The sequence below is a fragment of the Netta rufina genome, assembly GCF_964035555.1.
Source record: "Netta rufina genome assembly, chromosome: 1".
Lineage (NCBI taxonomy): Eukaryota > Metazoa > Chordata > Aves > Anseriformes > Anatidae > Netta > Netta rufina.
The window spans coordinates 187,488,273-187,508,441 of NC_140123.1; the positions used below are offsets into that span (position 1 = coordinate 187,488,273).

At 40.3% G+C, this 20,169-nt stretch overlaps 1 protein-coding gene across 4 annotated transcripts in view; it reads left to right on the forward strand.

The window, feature by feature from the left end:
* Positions 1 to 6,321: 6,321 nt before the first annotated feature.
* Positions 6,322 to 20,169, forward strand: part of BRD1 (bromodomain containing 1) — a 60,531-nt gene continuing 46,683 nt past the window's right edge. For all 4 annotated transcript variants that reach the window (XR_014619041.1, XM_084299661.1, XM_084299662.1 and 1 more), the window contains exons 1-2: positions 6,322 to 6,700; positions 11,142 to 12,522. Coding sequence is in view for 3 of the 4 variants with exons in the window: in XM_084299661.1 (XP_084155787.1) it covers positions 11,156 to 12,522 (1,367 nt within the window). In the remaining variant the exon portion in view is untranslated. The remainder of the gene's footprint in view (positions 6,701 to 11,141; positions 12,523 to 20,169) is intronic.

Consider the following 20,169-nt stretch of genomic DNA (forward strand, 5'->3'; position numbering starts at 1 on the left):
ATTACTTCTGCAGTAAATGACTGGGGATTCCAACAGTAAGGCTTCCTCTGCTATATACCATCTTAATCATCTGCAGACCAGGTCTGTCCTTGAGAATGAATGAGGAAGAGGTAGTAAAGTAATTAAGGCTGGATTTGTTTCATCGCTGATTGAATTTTAATTTAATTATACCAGAGCTGAAGTATTAACTAGGTGTAAACACTGGATTCTTTCTCAGAGATGCACCTTTGTGAGTGATCTAACTAGGAAAAAAAAAATCGAAATTTGTGTTTTATTAGATATTAAGAGTTACAAGTTCTGATACTGACAGCAAGAAATTGGAAATTCCTTGGAAGTCTCCTAAGTGATTTAATACATAAAGAGCATAAGTTATTAACCTTTTCCTGATCCCTTCCATAAAGTTTATCAGAGAAAATAAAAATGTGTTTCTAGTAATATTGTTTACATGCCAGCTTAAGCAGTTGCCTGAATTCAAGTTGAAAGAAAAATCTTCTGAAACCCAAACCTGATGAGGAGAACAACTACAGGAAGAAGATATAAACTACTGAAAATGATGTTTGATTTGAAAAATACATTGTGTGACAAGTACTTTTGTGGGGAGCAATCCCCCTCTCTCTTCCTCCCCCCCCCTTTGTGGCTGCTTTTTGACACAAATTTTCAGTTCAAATAATTTAATTTGTTTCATTAACCTTCTATAAATAGTCTTCATCTGCTGAGTTCCTCAGGACATCTTGGGGAAAAAAGAAAGTCAAAATACAATGTAAATTGTTTAGCCACAGTGGCTGTAGTTCTTTGCTCTGTAAGTACGATATATTTAGAACTTTTCACATAGCAATTATTGTTTTGCTCTTTGATTCCCACCCATTACCGCTGACATTTTCTCTTTGCCCATAACTTGGCTCAGTTACTTATTCTATGTGAATTGACACAGACATTCCCATTCTAAACATGCAGCTTCTTTTGTCAGCTTAAGCTAATGATGCCTAATAATTAGGAACACTAAAGGGGCACTCAGACCCTGGGTTTACTTTCGTGCTGCCTTCCTTGCCCTGGCAATCATGTTTGTCTGATTGTGCAGTGAGGCAGTTCAGAGGACTAAACAGAAAATCAACAGGCTAAACAGTGAAGGGTTATTATAATGGCAATTACCATTTGGCGGGGATAGCTTCCCATAAAGGCTTCTGCAGGTGGAGTTACCATACAGAACATATTAAAGGTGCCAATCTGTAAGCACTAGGAATTGAATAATTAATGCCAAAGAGGCAATGACGGGAGAGAAGGGGAATAATACTTCCTTGTTTAAGGCTCTGTCTGCTCTTTTGTAAACAACATCATTAGATATGAGTCCAAATAACTGCTCAAATGTTTTTTTTGTTTTGTTTTTTAATCAGCTTAAGAAGAAATACTAAGACATACAGCTTTATTTCTGACCTGCTTCTGAGCTTTTGAATCTTCTTACCTCACAACAATCCTGAAATTTCAGCAATGTGGTTGACATAAGTTCTATGGCTGTATATATTGAATCACCAAGGATACATTCATTGTATTATCCTTTTCATTAAGCGTAGTTCCGTTTTGCTGTTTAAAAGACCTACAGGTGAGTAGATGGGTAATCTCTGTGATTTTGGTGCAGCGTTTTGAAAAAATAGAAGTTAATTTGGGATGATTCTTTTGTGAAGTGTAACACAGATATGCTTTAACATATATTCTAATACTGTATATTTTTTGTTTGTATGTTTTTTTTTGTTTTTTTTTTTTTTTTAATATTTGCAGTGCCTGTGGGGGTAATTGCAAGCCCCACCTTCCATTATGCAAAGGTTATATGCACAATCCGCAAAGAGAGCCTTATAACTGCGAAATCCCAAAGGTATGTGATGCTAAAGGATTTGGAACAGTGGAAGGGTAAGGAACGCAGGAAGTAGGTTTCTTTGTCAATTCTGCCTCTCAAAGAGCTGTTTAACTACAAAGGCTACATAACTTTTCTTGAAATAGGTGACTCCAAGCAGTAGTTCATACAAATGCTTAAATGGAAATAGGGTAAGGACCTTTGCATAGCAGCTGTACAGCCTAATGACCACTCTGTCAAATGGTCCGTAAGTATTATCTATAGATAACATTCCACAGGACTGCTCAGCAGATGCAAGTCACAGAGGTATTTCTTAGCAAGCGCAGTGATGTAGCTTGAATTCTGGTGGAGCTCTGATGATAAAAGGACTCTGTCGTTATCAGTACCATAGGAGGCACTGAGAGAGACTGCTGTCTGTTTTAAAACATGTTTCAGAGAAGGCTGTTCTTTTGGATCACCATGAACTGTTCTGGAGATCTAAAGGGTCTCCTTATCAATTTTATAGAGAACCTCTTTCTTTCTGAGGATGATAAAGATGGAGCATACAGAAAGTAAGAGTTAGTGAGGCCAAAAGAACCAAAATACTTTGATTCCATAGCAGTTAGTGAACAGGGGTGAACACCTATATTATTTCATCTTACCTAAGCCTTTGTCACAGTGTGGTCAAAATCTTCAGGACTGAATGAAATTAAAAAGGAAATGCATGATTCTTACTAACCAGAGAACAACGAAGATGTGCAGTAATCTTGTCATGAAAAGACTCAATGCTTTTCTTCTGTATTTGAAGCTAAAAGGTTCTGGAATTGCCATCTAGGACTTTGGACCATATATCCTCTTCAGTCTCATATGAAGATGTTGTCTTTCTGCCAAAGTATTGATGTTATATAGGAGATGGATCAGTGATACGTGGATTTGTACTTAAATATAGCAGTTCATGGAGATCAGCCAAAAGAGGTGCAGGGACGCTACACCACCATACAGACTGAGAATGAACAGTTGTGTTTTTGTCAGCATGTTGCTGTAACATGTCTTGTGATAGAGTTGCAGCATCTTAATCACAGTGTATGCTGTCCGGGCTTCCGCAATATTTGGGAACAATCTTTTTTTAAGAACAGCTGGCCTTGCACAGTCAGGTCCCCTGAGTAAATTGCCAGCACCACAACTGATGAGGTAAGTGAAATGGAAAAGCATCCGCCTTACAGGATGTGAGAAACCACAGTAACATATGTTATCAGACATATTTTGGGGGAATATAATTATGTATTGAGTGTGAAGAAGCAAACCATATAGTGGGGAAGTGAGACTTAGGAAATTTTATGGGGACAGTTTGGTTTGCGGAATCATGTAGTGGTGTTCAATGTCTTAGCGAAGTTAGGCAGAGTTGTCGCCATGCTGGCGTGAAGACTCATGCATGCAGTTCAAAATCTATCTGGAAACTGAAAGGTTCTTATGACTTATAAAGAACATGTGGCATGGGATCTGGCTCTTGCTTGTCCCTTTAGCAGCTGTCTGTTCAAAGAAGGAAAGGGATACAGAGTTCTGTCCAAAGAAGATCAGTACCACTGCCAAAAATTAAGGGCTGCAGCAAGTCCAAATTGATCTCTATTAATCTGGAACAAAGGTTTTGCTGTGCAGGTGATATACTTGAGCAATGTAGTAATGTCTCAAAGGTTGATTATGAAAGGGAAAATGAGCAGATGGATAGCATTTGAGTTTGTTTACACGATTCTTTCCTCTTGAAATGTTTGTCTTAAGAATTTGATAACTACTGCAGGTGAAAGCTGGTAAGCAGAAGATATTCCATCTGTGAAAATCTTTCTTGGAGAGTGAGTCAGCAGTGGCAACTTGAATCAAAACCTTATGCTGCTAAGCAGGAGTGTGAAGATTGTGATGGAGCGGGACCAACCCCTCCCCCCCACACTGAGTTAGTGCCAAAAAAGGTGATGAGAGTCCTGTTGCCATCAAACTATCATGCAGAGGGCCAGTTATCTTTTTGCTTGAAACTGAACGGCATCCCATTAAAATTGTTTCCGCCTCTTCCAAAAATGGAAAGAAAACTATTTTGAGGTACTAGGTCTCAGTTGTGAGATGGAGCAGGCAAGGAAACAAATCTTTGAGATTATAGAAGCATGTGCTCAGGTCTGGTCAAATATACCAGGTAATACCATACATTATTGCATTTTGAAATAATGCGAGCTAACATCACAGATATTTAACATTGAGGATTGAAGATCCTGATCTAGAAGCCTTTCATAAGGTCAATGAGAAGAGGTTTGAAAGTGTAAGGCTCCTATTACTGGACTGTGTGTCAGGCCTGCTCTGATCTTTGTGCCATTGCTGTGAAACACTGTATCAAGGAATTGCATGCATTTTGTGCCAGAGCCTGGGCAGTCCGTAGTAAAAAATCATACCTTCTTCCTGAGGTTAATTGCAAGGATCCAGAGCCCTGATGAACCCTGCCTCTAAGTTAGTAATTTGAAGTGGATTTACCGTCTTTAGTATGGGCACTAGGAAATGAAGCTTAGCAGTTCTTTGAAACTCTGCAGAGAATCTGAGGAGCACAGAGGCCTTTCTGTGTTACGCTAAAATAGATCAGAAGCCTCTCATTTCAAATCAGTTGGGAGATCAGATCCTGGCACTGTAACACATTGTCATGATTGATTCAGGCTGTGCTATGAGTCCTTGGTCAAGAGGTCGTGGGAATCAATGATGCTGCCACTGTCTTTATAATGAAATGACTTTTGAACTACCACTTCCTCTTTTTATCAGCGTGAAGTTTAAGACATTACACTTTACGGATGGGGTGTTTTTACCAAATGTGCCTTGTGCACAGGGCAGGCAGAGCTGGAAGATGAATCTCAACAAAGTCACGTAAGTAGAGCTTACCAGAGAATGAAACATGAGATTAAACTGCAAAAAGATGGTTAAATGGTACAAATACATGTATGGAATGCTGCATTATTGAAGGCATGTGCTGCAGTCCACCTGGCAGGAAAAAAAAAAAGGAAAAGTGCCAGACTTACTTGCGCATCAGACACAGGGGAGTATGAACACCATCAAGCTCTGTGGAAAACTTGTCTCCAGTTATAAAGTGCTTGCACAGCTGCAGGACAGATACATATGTGGATTATCAGTTAAAAGATGAAACAACATGGTTTTTATCATAAAAGGGATTTTATTATATTCATTATTAGTTTCTTGACAATATTTGTAATTTCTAGTCATTTTTACTGCTTGACTGTACACTAACATATATGATTTAGTACGCTGCTTCCTCTTTGGTATCCGTCACAAGCTGAATTCTATATTAATTTAAATCAACGTCTTGTAAGGCTTCTGAGACTGATGGTATGACCATCTAACCAGAGAGTAATTCCTTATAAGCAGTACACAGATGACCTGTATAGTTAACATGCTTTTTTTTGAAGTCAGAAGTTGAAGTTACTGTGCCAATGTGATCCTACAGATCTGCTTTTACAGGGAGCGCAGTGCACAAATGTTACCTGTTTTAATACCCTCTGCTTTGCTAGAGAGCAGCCTGCTTGGATGGTCCTTGGGGGGGGGAAGGAAGCGAGACAGAAAGTACTTATATTGCTTGTTGAACAAGATTTCTTTAGCTAAGTTACTTGAGCTGTTAGGACCTTACTTCACTTTTTGCAAGTAATGACAGGTGTATCTATACCTGATTTCCTAGCCATAAATCTGTTGGTGGAGTAACTGCTGGTTGAGGCAAAGGATTCTGGCAAATATATATTAAAAAAAAAAGTTATAAAAGAGTTATGAAGTTGTTTTGAAGAAATAAAAGGGTTGCAGATGGGCAAAGAGCGCCACACCTACTCTTTGCTGTTTTTCACTGCACGCAGGACTCTGTGTGATAGGCAAAGACAAGTGTTTCCCTCAGACAGGGCTAGCTCAGAAGTTTTTGAAGCATGTGGGTGCAGCTGTCCCACGGAAACACACAGTAAAATCCTCCAGATTTCGAACATGGCTGTCTAAAAATAATACTCCACAAAGGCTGTCCTTTGCGCAGGGAGCTAGAACCAACCCGTTTTTTGCCCGCTCAAAACGTAGAGGCCGATCCCAGTTACTCAAAAGCAGAAGCACGACCCGGAGACGACGTAAGAGCGAACTTCCAAGCGAAGTCGCTAAGCTCGAGCTTGGACTTTGCCCGCAGAAATAATAAATCGCAGTTCCGCGCAGCTCCCAGCCTCGGTTTTGCAGTGAAGCAGCCCTCCCCCGTTCCGCCCCCCCACACACACACCCTGTTCGCCCGGGTTTAAATCCCCCCGCGCTGAGGCATTTCCGTGCCCCCTCTCCCTGCCGGGCCGGAGCCTTCCCGCCTTGTCCCCTGAGGCGCGGCCCGCCGCTGCCTCCGCCATCGAGGGGCGGGCGGGCAGCGGCGCGCAGGCTCCGCCCGGCGGCGGCGGCAGCAGCGGCGGGTCTGGGCGGTGCCTGGCGCCCTCCCGTCCCTTCCCTCTCCCTCCTTCCCTCCCTCTCTCCCTCCTTCCCTCCCCCCCGTCGGCGCAGCGCTGTGGTGAAGCCGCATTGTTTGTGCCGAGGGGGGAGGGGAGCCGCTCAGCCCCGGGAGCCGAGCGCCGAAGCCCGCAGCCGGAGCGCGACCCGCGCCGCGCCTCACGAATGCGCCCGGACCGGCCGCAGCAGCAGCAACAGCAGCAGCCCCGCAGCCAGCGCCGGGCCGCCGCCGCGGGCAGCGCCGCCCTCTCAGCGCCCGCCGCCGCGGGAGCGGGCGGCAGCGGCAGCAGCAGCAGCAGCAGCAGCGGCGGGAGCTCCGCCATTAGGGCGGCAGAGGCGGAGCGGGAGGTCTGTCAGCCGCGCCTCGGCGGCTCCCACAGCGTGAGTGAAGCCGGAGCAGGGCGGCGGAGGGCGGCGGGGCCCGCCGACCACCGGCCCGGGAGGGAGGGTGGGCGGGTGGGAAGGGAGGAAGGAAGGGAAGGGCCGGGCCGGGCCCGGCGGCGGCGGTGGTCGGGGAAGGCTGCGCGGGGGGGAAGCGGAGCGCGGCGGTCTGGGGGAGGGCGCCGCTCGGGCTGTTTTGTCAGCCGCCATCTTGGTGGGCCGAGTATTTTCGCGGAGGGGAGGGAGGGCGGGAGGGAGGCGGCTGTTGGGAAGGGCCGGGAGGTGATGGGCCCGGGCAGGAACCATCCTCCCGGGGGCGGAGGGGGGGAGGCGGGAAGGGAGGAGGAGGGGGGGGGGGGGGGCAATGCCGGGGCCGGGCAGGAACCATCGGGCGCGGAGGGGGGCGTGCGCGCTGGAGGCTCCCTGGGCGTGGGCAGGAAGTGGCCGCGCAGGAGCCGCCGGGGGCGGGGCCTGAGGGAGGGGGCGGGGCCTGAGGGGTTGGGGGGCGAGATGGCGCCGGGGGTCGGGAGGCCTTGGGGGGGCTGAGGGGGGGGGGCGTCGCGTTGCGGCAGCCCCGGCGGTCACCGCAGCGGCCTCGGCGAGGCCGAGCCGCCTCCCCCCGTCCTCCTCAGCCTCCTCTGCCCGCCCCTGTCCTCCTCAGTCTCCCCCGAGGGGAAACGCTCCCGCTCCGAGGCCGTGGGTGGTGCCCCCCTCCCCCCCCCAGCGGCGTTCGCCTGCCCTGCCTCATGGTGTGGGGCTGAGCGGCGCCCCGGGGCGCGCTGCGTCCGATGGCCCCTTGGGAACGGCGGGGCCCGGTCCACCGAGCGGGGCGGTTAGGGCGGAGGTAACCGGGACCGAGGCTGTGAGAGGAGTTTGTGAGCAAGGGCTGCGTTGTGGTGCCTCTCCTGCTGGTGATCCCGCGCCTCCTGCCGCCCTCGCAGACAGCTGTCTTCGTGCGCTTGGGCTGTGGCGGGGCAAGCTGGCTGCTGGCGCCTCTTCCCAAGCAGCTGAGGTAATTCCGAGAGGGAAGAGCTGCAAACTTTCCTGTCTGACCTCCTACACTCTTCGACTTGTTGAAAGAGGCAGAAAAGTTGTGGCAGAAGTATATTGAAATTACTCCGCTAAAAGCGTGATGTTGCTTTTTAAATATCGACTGGAAACTGGTGGCATAGTTCACTGCTTTTCAAAGTTACGTGCGTAGTCTTCATTCCTGGGGGCCTGCGGGACACTGTAGAGGGAGAGGGAAGAGAGGTGTCTGATAATTAACCAGGAAAAGCAAACCAAAAGCCGGTCATGAATTTGTTATGTAGAAACCCAGTCTTCCTCTGGAATATTTATGGGACACTTGCAAATAGAAGACTTGTGAGGGCAACAAAACAACGCTACTGCTGCTTTGGCTCCTGGAGTGCTGAGGTTATTCACACTTAAGTTTCAGTGAAATTATGCCAGATTAGTGCCAATTCCAGATCTGTGTTCACTGCGTTATATGTGTAGGGTATCCATTGTACCAGCAAATCATAATTTGCTTCATGATTGAGCTTTATGTACAGTTGAATACTACAAGGAAGGTGCTTAGATGTTAGCTCAGCCACTGTTTAGCACTGATTCATACAGTTTGACGTTTCTGGCAGTAGTCCTTGGTGAGAATGCACGTGCTTCAAAATAGTTTCTTCCTCTTGTTGTCTGTTTGCAGCAGTGCCTAAGAATTTCAGGAAGATAGGTGTAGAGAGATTGGAAATTATTATTATAGTACTGTAATACTGGGTTAGGTTAGATAATTAAATGTGGACAAGTAGCACAATTTTTGATTCTGAAGGCTACCTCCCATGTCTCCCTCAGTAGTTTGTTCAGAACACTGGCTGTCTTCATGAATATCTTGGCTGGTTATGTATCTGTTCATAATAGTAGGAAGAGAGATTTAAAGAGAAAACACAGACCTTTACATCTAGACAAAATTGTGCAATTGTGTGAGATGAACATAACTAAATGATCAGGGTTTTGTTATTTGTTTGTTTTTATTGGTGACTAAATTCAAGACAAGTATCAAAAAATACCATAAAATGAAACCATACTGATCTGTAGTAGGTTGCTGTACACTGACACATCATGTACTAGCTATAAAAATCTCTCATATTTGTTCACGTTAATAAACAAATCAGGGTCATTGTGATATCTTTGGCCTCTGAATCACAAAATCTATTGTGAAACTGTGGGAACTAACTTCTAATTGCAGTTAAATTATCCGTATGTCTGTTTCTAGTTAGTGGGCCTTCTGTAACAGCATTAGTGGTATAAACTTCTGGAGTTAAGAAATAGGTCTAATTTAATCCTATGTTATTTAACAGAATTAGATTATTAAATATTTCTCCAAACTTGTTTGAAGAGGTGGAACCTTTTTTATTCTTCCATTATTTATAAAGAGCAGATCAGAGGTGTGTGATGATTAAACATTGACTGTTGTCTGGTTTTGAGCTTGTGCTATAAAAACAAGTAATAAGAATTAAGGAATATCTGTGTAAAAGTCAGATCTGTGAGTAATATGCTTAATCTTTACATGAATAATAAGGGTAGCTTAGATTCATCTTTTTAATTTCTCTTTGGGAAACCAAGGTCAGTTTGTGATAACAGATAGATAAGACCCTCTCAAGAGCTGCTTTTAACACTTGTTGCCTAAATTGTCTGGTCTTCCCTTAAAATGAATTCCTTCGGGACTTTGAAGGTGGATTTCTTGAAATTGGTGTCAGACAACAAAAGCAAAAGGCAGGCTGCACAGGATGTTTTGTGTATTAATTGTTCCAGGCTTTGCTATTTTCTTCATAAAATAGCTACAGTGCTTTGTGACAATAACTGTGCTCTGATCTCTGTAATTGTGTGCTCTTTTGGCAATACGTGCTGATGCTAGCTGAGTTATTTTAACTAATAGGTGACACTGACGTGAATTTGTTAGTGTCGCAGTATTTCTGTCTGTTCAGAATTAAAATAGGAGGCCCTAATAATACTTTAAGCAGGTGATTAAAGATCAAGAGTTGTTTTTTTTCTGTACCTGAGGTTGAAGTTTGCTTTATTAATGATTTATTAGGAAGGGGAGTAAAAGAACTTTTAAGCTTGAGGTTATTGGTTGGTTCTGTAATAGTGTTCAGCCTTTTTTTTTTGTTGGGGGGTGGGAAGGGAATGTGTCATATAGAGTGTAAGCATGGAAGCTGTTAATGAGAATTTCTGTAGTCAAAATGCATTCCTGTTCTAGTCACGGTGCTTCATGCTAGGGAAAAGAAAGTATATATATTTTTTTTTTTGGTATGTTGTGTGTAATGGGTGCTGATCTTGTTCCAGCAGCTGATAAAGTTGGAAATTATGTCATTTATAAAGAGCTTGGGCTTGAATTTAAAGACAGGGAGATACCTGTCTTTAATTGCCTACTCCAGTTGCTGAGGAGAACTCTTGAAGAATGGATTGAGGGACAAGGGTTTGAGGGATGCGTGCACGCACAGATGCACCCAGTGTGTACTCAGAGCCTAAGTCAAATTACAAGCGGAATATTTCATAACTGCAGCCCATACTTCACTGTATCAGTCACTGCAAGTTTAATTGTGTTCTTGTCATTTCGAGCATCTCTTTGTATTCAAAAGTTTTGGCGCTGACTGGGATTCAACCTGCTACTATGGGAGTTATGTAAAACAGTAAAATGTGTGTTGATGCTGGTAACTTTGTGGCCATGGCAATGATGTGATTCTCAGATACAATGCTTTTAGAACCATTTCTGTGGGTAAGTGTGGTAAGATAAAGAATAATAGATTCATGAAGAATTAAAAAAAAAAAAAAAAAAAAAAAAAGGCTGTCAAACTTGGAGGTATATATGTTTTTCTAGCTGTAAGCATAGGTGTACTAACTGAGCTGTTAATGTATTTCAAACTGCACTGGATACAGTTGTGGGAAAAACTTTCAGGATTATGTTAGTACTTTCAGATGGGAGACCTAGAGGAAAAAAATCTGAAAAATCTGAAGCTCAGGGGAAAAAAAAAGAAACTGCATTTTTAATTGCAATTCTAGTTACTCAGCAATTTTAAGAAAATCTTTAATACAGTAATTCCAATGTAACAGCTCTATTATTTTTCTGTGGCATTTCTGATTCTTTTTTTCTTATGCAGAGTTGTTCCCGTTAGCTCTTCTGCAGCATTTTTATTATGGATTTTATATAGCTGTGTTTACTTAGAGAAGCTAGCATTTAGGAGATCATTTTATCATCAAGTTACTTTGTTCAAGCCTGAGCAGTCTTATAAACCAAGGGTGAGAAGCATTTTTCTGTTGTTGCTAGTTTTTTTCTTCTAATTGGATAGGTGGCTTGGGAGCCATAGGACTTAAGTTATTTCTTTTAGTATAATAAAACTAACATTTTCAAGTCATTTTTCAGAGTTCATAGTTTTAACTGTTGCTCTCGTTCTAGGTAAACATTACCAAATGAGGAGAAAAGGAAGATGCCATCGAGTATCGGCAGCAAGGCATTCTTCTTCCCCATGCAGTATTAAGCACTCCCCTACACGAGAAACCTTGACGTACGCTCAAGCTCAAAGAATGGTTGAAATAGAAATTGAAGGTCGCCTGCATAGGATCAGTATCTTTGATCCTTTAGAGATTATATTAGAAGATGATCTTACAGCCCAGGAAATGAGTGAATGCAACAGCAATAAGGAAAATAGTGAAAGACCACCAGTTTGTCTAAGAAGCAAACGGCATAAAAATAACAAAGTGAAAAAGAAAAATGAAGTTCTTCCGAGCTCACACGGTATACCTGCTACAACAACTCCTCTTCCAGAACCAAAAGTACGGATTGTTGAATACAGTCCCCCTTCAGCTCCTCGGAGACCTCCAGTTTATTACAAATTCATTGAGAAGTCAGCAGAAGAACTTGATAATGAAGTTGAGTATGACATGGATGAGGAAGATTATGCGTGGTTAGAAATAATAAATGAAAAGCGGAAAAGTGACGGAGTGTCAGTTGTTTCACAAAACATGTTTGAATTCCTTATGGATAGGTTTGAAAAGGAGTCTTATTGTGAGAACCAAAAACAGGGTGATCATCAGTCTTTAATTGATGAAGATGCGGTGTGTTGTATATGCATGGATGGTGAATGTCAGAACAGCAATGTAATCCTGTTTTGTGATATGTGTAATTTAGCAGTACATCAGGAATGCTATGGGGTGCCATATATACCTGAGGGTCAGTGGCTCTGCAGACACTGTCTGCAGTCCCGTTCTCGGCCTGTAGACTGTGTGCTGTGCCCAAACAAGGGAGGTGCCTTTAAAAAGACTGATGATGATCGCTGGGGACATGTTGTGTGTGCTTTGTGGATTCCAGAAGTTGGATTTGCCAATACAGTTTTTATCGAGCCAATTGATGGTGTCAGGAACATTCCCCCGGCCAGATGGAAGTTAACATGCTACCTCTGTAAACAGAAAGGTGTTGGTGCCTGCATCCAGTGCCACAAAGCAAACTGCTATACTGCATTCCATGTGACGTGTGCTCAAAAAGCTGGTCTATATATGAAAATGGAACCTGTGAAAGAACTAACTGGCAGTGGGACAACGTTCTCTGTAAAAAAGACTGCCTATTGTGATGTACATACTCCACCAGGTTGCATACGGAGACCTCTAAATATTTATGGAGAAGCTGAAATCAAAAACGGTGTTTGTAGGAAGGAGGGATCAGTCAGAACTGCTAGGTCTACATCAAAAGTCAGAAAAAAGACAAAAAAGGCCAAGAAAACAGTGGTTGAACCCTGTACAGTTATGCCAACAGTATCTGCTCCTTATATCCCCCCCCAGAGGTAAGCAAACCATCCAAGTGAGAGAAACCTTTATGTATTTACCTGTTTAATCTTAAGCCAATGCTTTTAGATACTGACTTAAAGCCTTTGTATGTTTCTTCTATGTCTTCCTTAAAGGCTGTATTCAGAGGATTAATGTGAACGATGTACCTTGTACTTTAGTGAAATTGCATTAAAAATGCAGTAACTTCTTTAGATAAGTTAGTAAGTGGTCTGACTTCTTGAATTCAGAAACTTTTTTTTTGTCAGACCAAATGATGTTGTGTGTGCAGTTGTCTGCTGTACTTTTGAAAATTATCCACTGAATTCAAAATCGCTTGTGTAGTTGACATTCATTTTAAAAAGCCAAGCTCAAGGTTAAATGTATTCATAATTTGGGAATCTGAACTTCTTTTCCTAACCTTAAGACCTCCAAAATAAAAATTAAATTGGCATATATAGGATTTGAATCTTGTTTCATCTTACATAACTTAAGCATAAATTTGTACCTTAAGATCTATGAGGGTACAACAAGCCCTCCAAGAAATACTCTTCTTGCAGTGCAGAGTAATTTTTCATTTTTCTCCTATATCTGCATTTTCCTTTTGCAAATACAGTAGCATTTATGAAGAATTTGAGGAATTTGCTAACCTGTGTACTTTTTTTTATTTTAGAAAAGTTGATTGTAAATTAGTTGCATTCTTTCTTAGTCATGTAACCAAAAACGAATGTGCTCTCCCATACAATTCTGATATAAAATCTGTTCTATAACTTTAGTGTAATCTTTGTTTGAACAAAAAATAATTAATGAACGTGCAAATGAGTTTTAATCCTAACCATGTCTTCACTTACAAATTCATTCTTTGTAAGAAGTTCTGTTTAAGCTGATTCTTCTACTAGTGTACCTGTTGCAGTTCTCGCAGAAGCTTTTATTACTACTGCAAATATAAACACCAGAGCTGAAGTTGCCCTTTACATTTAATGTGCCATGTTTTTGTATTTTAACAGTGATGAGCAGGGGGCTTGCAGATGGCTCTAGATCTGGTGAGGCTAGAGAAGTGTTGCCTGCCTGAGAAAGTGGGGGTGGTTCAAGTGGTGTTTTCATATGTAATAACAGAATGGAGCAAAATGGAAATGTTGTTTATCTTTGTTTCAGGGGTTAACGGTTTTGGAACCAATTAGATTAGCTACATCGTAGTTTAAAAGAGCTGTATTGTCTCATTTCAGATTTCTTTCACTTTTAATGCATTTCAGCAGTGGAAATACGTGTTTTGGGGATATGAGTAACGAAGAAAAGCTCTGGGTTAGAAAGATAAAACTTTGGTTTTGCTGAACATTTGATAAATAACTCACTGTGCTAAAAAAAATGCAAAATCGGACTATTGGGACTAAAACCAAGTTTGCCTTTATTGAGTATTTGTTTTGATACCAGCTTTTACAACATCAGTATGTTTGCTTAACCCTTGAATTAAATTCTTATTGAAGTTAATAATAGCACTTTAGAAAGTTTCTCCAAAAAGGCACCAATTCCCATGTGCAGCTTAATCATGTACAAGGTTCTTAGGATAATATAAATAAACCATGCTTTTTGAAAGCTGGATCCAAAGTTTCAGGTAGTGAACATTTAAAACCACTTAAATTATTCTAAATAAGTAATGTTTTGAGATTGCAATCCCTTCCTGCAATAAGATTTGCTAGTGTATGTAGCTAGCTATATATTGACTTTGACAAACAACCTTTAGCTCCTGTGTGGTGTTTGCAAACATCAGATGGTTACACTGTTCACTTCTGTGATTTGCTTGATTTTGTTTGGTGATACACTGAAGAAAGGCTTAAGTTGACAGTTAGCAACAAGTCTTGTTATTTGAAATGGTGCTTTTGTCCATGGGAGGGGGAGCTCATATAAAAGAATTTCCTTTTGACTGAATTAAGACAATCCTGATTGATTTTTTTTTTTCTCCTTCTCTGAATATACTACAAAAGACAATGGGCTATGTGAGAGTTGAGAACTAGAATGCATGTTCTCAGTTGTAGCACTGGTAATGCTTGCCACAGGTAACTTGTCAGACACCAACACTAAAAGGATACTATCATCAGAACTGTATTAGTTCTTTTTACATGTTGTTGCATGCAAGGAACAGACTTGTAAAGGGTATTGATTTCTAAACTTCTTTCCAGAACTGCAGAGGGTCAACTGTATTCCATGTATGCTCAGCTTCATGTTACTGGATGCAAGCATAGATATTTGTATTAGTTGACAAAATACAATTTTCTGATACTGTATTCTGTATCAGAAGCGCACACTTGTGGTGGTATTTGGTTTGGTGTAATTTCTTCATCATTAATATCTACACTATAGCTGCATTAGTACACAAATGTGAAGAATATAGTGAGCAGGACAATATTTGGTGGATGTAGCCATTGAGCACACCTGCTCAGGGAAACCATTCTTGTTCAGCTAGACATTTCATGTTTAGCTGAAGGTAGAAGGGATGTATGTTGTTGGTGAGTGTATGTAGAAGACTGGACATTACACTGACACCAATTATAATAATTCTGTACTGTAAGACATCTGTCTTAACATTCAAGGTATGTTAAAAATACTGGTGTAAAACAATGTACTTCATAATTTTTGACAACTCTTTGTAACTCATTAATTTCTGTATCTACTTCAAATTACACAGGTCGTAATTCCTCAGTCATTTATAATCTGTCTATTATATGGCCCCACAGACTTGTCATCTGGGAACTACTGAGTGTAGGGTCAGAAGATTTTAAATGGTTGTAATAGGAGATGAATACTTGTTTCCCCTCCCTTCTTTTTATTTCTGGGCATCTATCCTCTCTTACCTCATTTTTTTTTTAGGAAGTCCATACCTAAGTATCCACTTTCAAAGGTGCAGGATGTCACATTAGAGCCTGGAGGTGTCTTCAGTTTTCAGTGCTGTCAGTGCAGGCTCCTTAGTAAGTTGCTTAGCACTTGGAATAGTATATGAGACTAATGGGGAATCTCATATGTATATACATGATTTGCATCAGATCTTTCTGTCTACAGAAGTGTGTTCTCTCTTCAGTAAGAAATTCCACTCATTTTTTGTTGAAATATAAAGTGTTGAAAATTGTTGCTTCTATTGAATTCATCAGCTTTTTTTTTTCTTTTTTCTTTTCTTTCTTTTTCTTCTTTTTTTTATTTTCTTTTTTTTTTTCTTTTTCTTTTCAAGGTACAGAAATGAGCTTAATCTAGTCTCATGCTTCTGGGAAGTGTCAGAGCAGCTACACACTTTGTGGGAGGAGGCAGGGGAGAAGGATGTTGCCTCCAGCCAAAGCTCTGTATGACAGGGACAGGCAGTACCTGGGTGCTTTGGCAATAAAGTCAGAATGCCAACCTCCTGCTGTCACCAGCTAATTTGTCTGGAAACAGTGGCAAATTGTTTTTGCAGTGCCAAGGTGCAGGTGCATAGTTCACCGATGATGTGTGATGGTTGAATTTTGCCTAGTTAAATAAATTAGTCTTTTTTTTTTTTTTTTTTTCTTAATTAAGTACAAAAAGTATTGTCTTTAGATTGCAGGCCCAAAATTTCTGAGTTAGGAAATTCTGGCTTTTGTGGTTGACTTGACAATCTAAACCTTGTTTCTTGTCTGCATGAGTTAACTTGTACTAGCTCTGCACATTTCTTGTGATTTTTTTTTTCTTTTTTTTCCCCTGTTGCTACCTGTCATTAACCTTTATAACAGCTACCTTACTCAGTGAATAGGATGGATGCACAAAGGAAGTTTTCAGAGAGAACATTACAACTAATTGGTTTCTCTTATTTTTGAGTGCTTGGTTCTATATTATGAAAAACATTGTTTTGGTGTAATTTCTTGATTTTATGTGCTGAAAGAGGCATCTAGGATGTGATTGCTTTATGAAAAGCAAAGCTAATAGTAGTGTTTGTGTTGTCTAAAAATCTTGTATAACTAGGATTTTGTGGACATATACTTGGGGGAAAAGTAAATAAAATACTTAATCTTCAGTATTTTGGAAATACATGCTGAGACACTGTAATCTGTTTCATTAAAAACACCATTCGTGCAGTTACTGCTCTAGTAAATGGAAGCAGACATTTTAAAGTATATAAATATTTGCTTTCATTTTTAGTTTCTGTTTCTATGTGGTATATATGTAATGTCTGTAATTAAGAAAGCATTTGAAATGCAATACTTGTACAGGGAACAAAAAAATAAGCGAAAGAACCACCACTTTAATAATAGATAGGAACAAGGCATTGTGCTTGCTTTTCATCTGTCAGCTGTGTTACATCACACTATTGAAAAAGCATGAAGGGTATTTATGAAAGTAGCTAAGCAGCAAGCAGATAACTAAGAAAAAAACGTTAAGACAAAGATATTTTCAGCTATCTTTAGAAATTAACACTTAGGTGTTTTGTATAACCAGAATTTTCCATGTTGACCTTTGCTGTGATTAGAAAGCACATTGTTCCTGGTGGTAAGACCGGCTTTCTGTAGCTGCGTGTCTCAAGGCAGAACTGGTGTGTGTTTGTTTTGTAATTTATCTGGTAGAAATTACCCTACTTTCTTAACAATTAACTGTAGTTATGATATCTAGACACAGGAATCTTCATTGCCTCTAAAGTGGAGCATGGACCAGAAAAATAAATGAAGAGGAAGTGATGGATGAAACACTATATAAGTGGGAAGAAACATACATGAAGGCCTTTGAAATACTGTCAGTCTGCTCTTGTGGATGATGCATCTTGACTGTACATGTGGCTTGAGGGTTTCTTCTTGGTGTTTATTTTGATGTTTCAGTGCGTTGGTTTTCTCTAATACTTTCTGAAAGATCGTAAGTGTGGGAAAATAACAATAAATACTACTTAAAGTTCAACATCAGAAAAAAACATTGGATAATGCTACTAGGACCAGTGTTGCAATGAAGCCATATAAATGCAGACCATTGCTTATTAGCCATATGCTTATTAGCTTGAATACATATGTGTGTATATATACTTCCCCACAATGATCCTTATTTTAATTATAGGAGAGCGTGATGGAGATAGGCCTTATGGTTGCACCTAGGTGGTGGAACCACTTAGGTGTAAAGTATAAGGGGATGCCACCAACAGTCAGTCACCGGTGTTTCTTATCAGGTGGATCAACTTCAAAACCTTCTCTATGCGTAGATGTCATCTATTGAAGTCATCCTACCCCTCTTGCTTAAATTAAAAATAAATAAATAAATAATTGCCTAAATTGAGAAAAGAAGTTCTAGAGTGGTCTCCAGCTTTGCCTCAGTGTTATTTAAAGCAAACAAAATAATAATGAAAACAGTAACTGATGAGCTTTATTTTCAAGCCAGTTCATCTTGACTGCAGTTGCCTTTTTAGATAAGAATTAGTAAATGTGTTTAAGGGAAAAAAAAAGAAGTGGAATTTAATTTAAAAGGGAGGGGGGAGGAGGAGAGGGCAGAGCATATTTGTATCTGGCAATAAAAGCCAAATATTGGCTGATTTCTGGGGGGGTGATTCCTCCCTCATCCTTAGGGTGGAAATGATGCCTCATATTTAAACACTCCCTTTTTACAAAAGGGATACAGGAAAATACTATAGGTAAAATTTTCTTTTTTTTTTTTTTTTTTTTTTGTGTGTGTATTTTGTTTATTTTGTGTGTACAGGTCAAAGAAGCTTAGAAGTGGAATTAAAATATCTTAGATATTTTGGCATGGTGCATCATTAGTGCCCTGTGCGTCCTCAGGGTTTGATTTAAAGTTAGGGAGGTCAAAATTCATGACCTGAATTTAACAGTAATAAAACACCACAGCTACTTGAAATAATTTTTTTTCCCTTGGTGTTTCTGAGTTTCAGCAATTGTGTGAACTTCCATTATGTGTGGTTTTTTGTTTTGTTTTTTTGTGGTGACTAGAGGGTGATACATCTTCTAATTCTATACAAAATCAAGATTTTCTGTATGAATTGTCTTAAGAACGGTTTGTTGTTTTTTATTTTTTTATTCAATAGTCCAAGTTACAAAATGCACAAAAAAATTGTAAATTAAAGTTTTAATTTCCATTATAGACAAAAGTCTGTTTTGGGTAAATATTTTATTAGTTTGCTAATGTGAGTTTAGCTTTAGAGATTATATTTCAAAATCATAGACAGTATGGTTATGACTCCTTCAATGAAAGCAAATATTTTGAATGCTTTCAAAGAAAAGTCATGACCCTAAGATGTATAGAAAGAGGCAGAAGGAAATCTGTGCTTGTGATTTTTTTTTTCTGAGAAGGCTAAGGAAGTTTTCCAGTGTGACTGGGTTTTGTTGCTGCTGTAGTTTTTTTTTTTTTTTTTTTTTTTTCCTCTACCTTATCCAAAGGTTTTGAAGGTCACAGAGTTCATTGGGAGGATAGGAACAAAGTAACCTGTTATCACTAATAGAGAAGCAACTGGAATTAATGTAGCATTTTCTAAGCCCTTCAGTGCAACATTCTACTTTCTACCTAAGAAAACTTCCAAGCTGCTTGCTTAGTTTCAGTCACTTGAAGCATGAAGCATGTTTCCTATGTGTTCAGTAAAAATCAAATTAAATACCAATAAAATTTTGAGTAATAAATAGGAACCTGAAGACACTTTGAGGCTTTGGGAAATATATCAGAGGAAAAAAAATATATTATCAGACTTAACCTAACAGAGAGAGGCAAATTTACTATCTGGAATGTTAAAACATATAAAATACGTACACCTCTGAGAGCTGAAGTTTTGAAGTTTTGAGCTAGGAGGAGTGCTTGGCCAGGTGCCAGAACTCATTCCAATTCCCAAAGCAGGAACTTCCCCAGCTTGTTTTTTTGTTCCATTTTTCCGTTAATTCTTTTCCAGTCAGTGTCAGTGGAATTACTGTAATCGTTTGTAGTTAATATTTGTGTGCTTTTTTTTTTTCTTTTCCTGTTTCCTGGGAGTCTCGGTATGTTCTCTGGAACTTTGCTGAGCAAGGCTTGAAAGCCTTGGATGCACGGTTTCCTTAGTAACGATTAATTCAATTTAGATATTTCGTGTTTTGTTCTGACAGCTTTTTAAAAACATTTCTGCAGCCTTTGTATTTGAAAATAGGGGTATTTTATTCGCACAGTGAAGTGGAATGTCATTCGATTGTTTATGGGTATTACCACAGTTCAAGAGACATTGGGTATTCTAGTGATGCTAAATATAATTTTATGGAGTATAAGTCAGTCTTTGCTGGTATTTTACATGAAGCTTTAATCCAGCTGTGATGGATAAAGGAAAATACAAAATCACAAATCAATACTGCAGGCTTAGGAGAAGTACAGTAGTTAAAATACTAGTTTTAGTTCATGTTTAAAATTTGATTGGTTTTAGTGGGTGGGTATTTACTGTTACTGAATCTTGCTGATTCTCATCTGAAGTTCCTTCTGCCAGAATTACTTAGAGTAATCCAGGGGGTGGAGGGGGACAAAAAACCAACCAAACAAACAAAAAAACCAACAAAATTAGCCTTAAGATGGAATTTATCTTTCTGGATTGTATTTTTGAAAACTTGAGGATGGAGAGATACTGTATAAATCTTGAGGTATTAGAATTCTTAAAACAATATCAGTGGGGTTAGACAGCAAGCATTGTCCGTGCAGCAATCAGTGATGATTAATAGAAAATAGTAGGT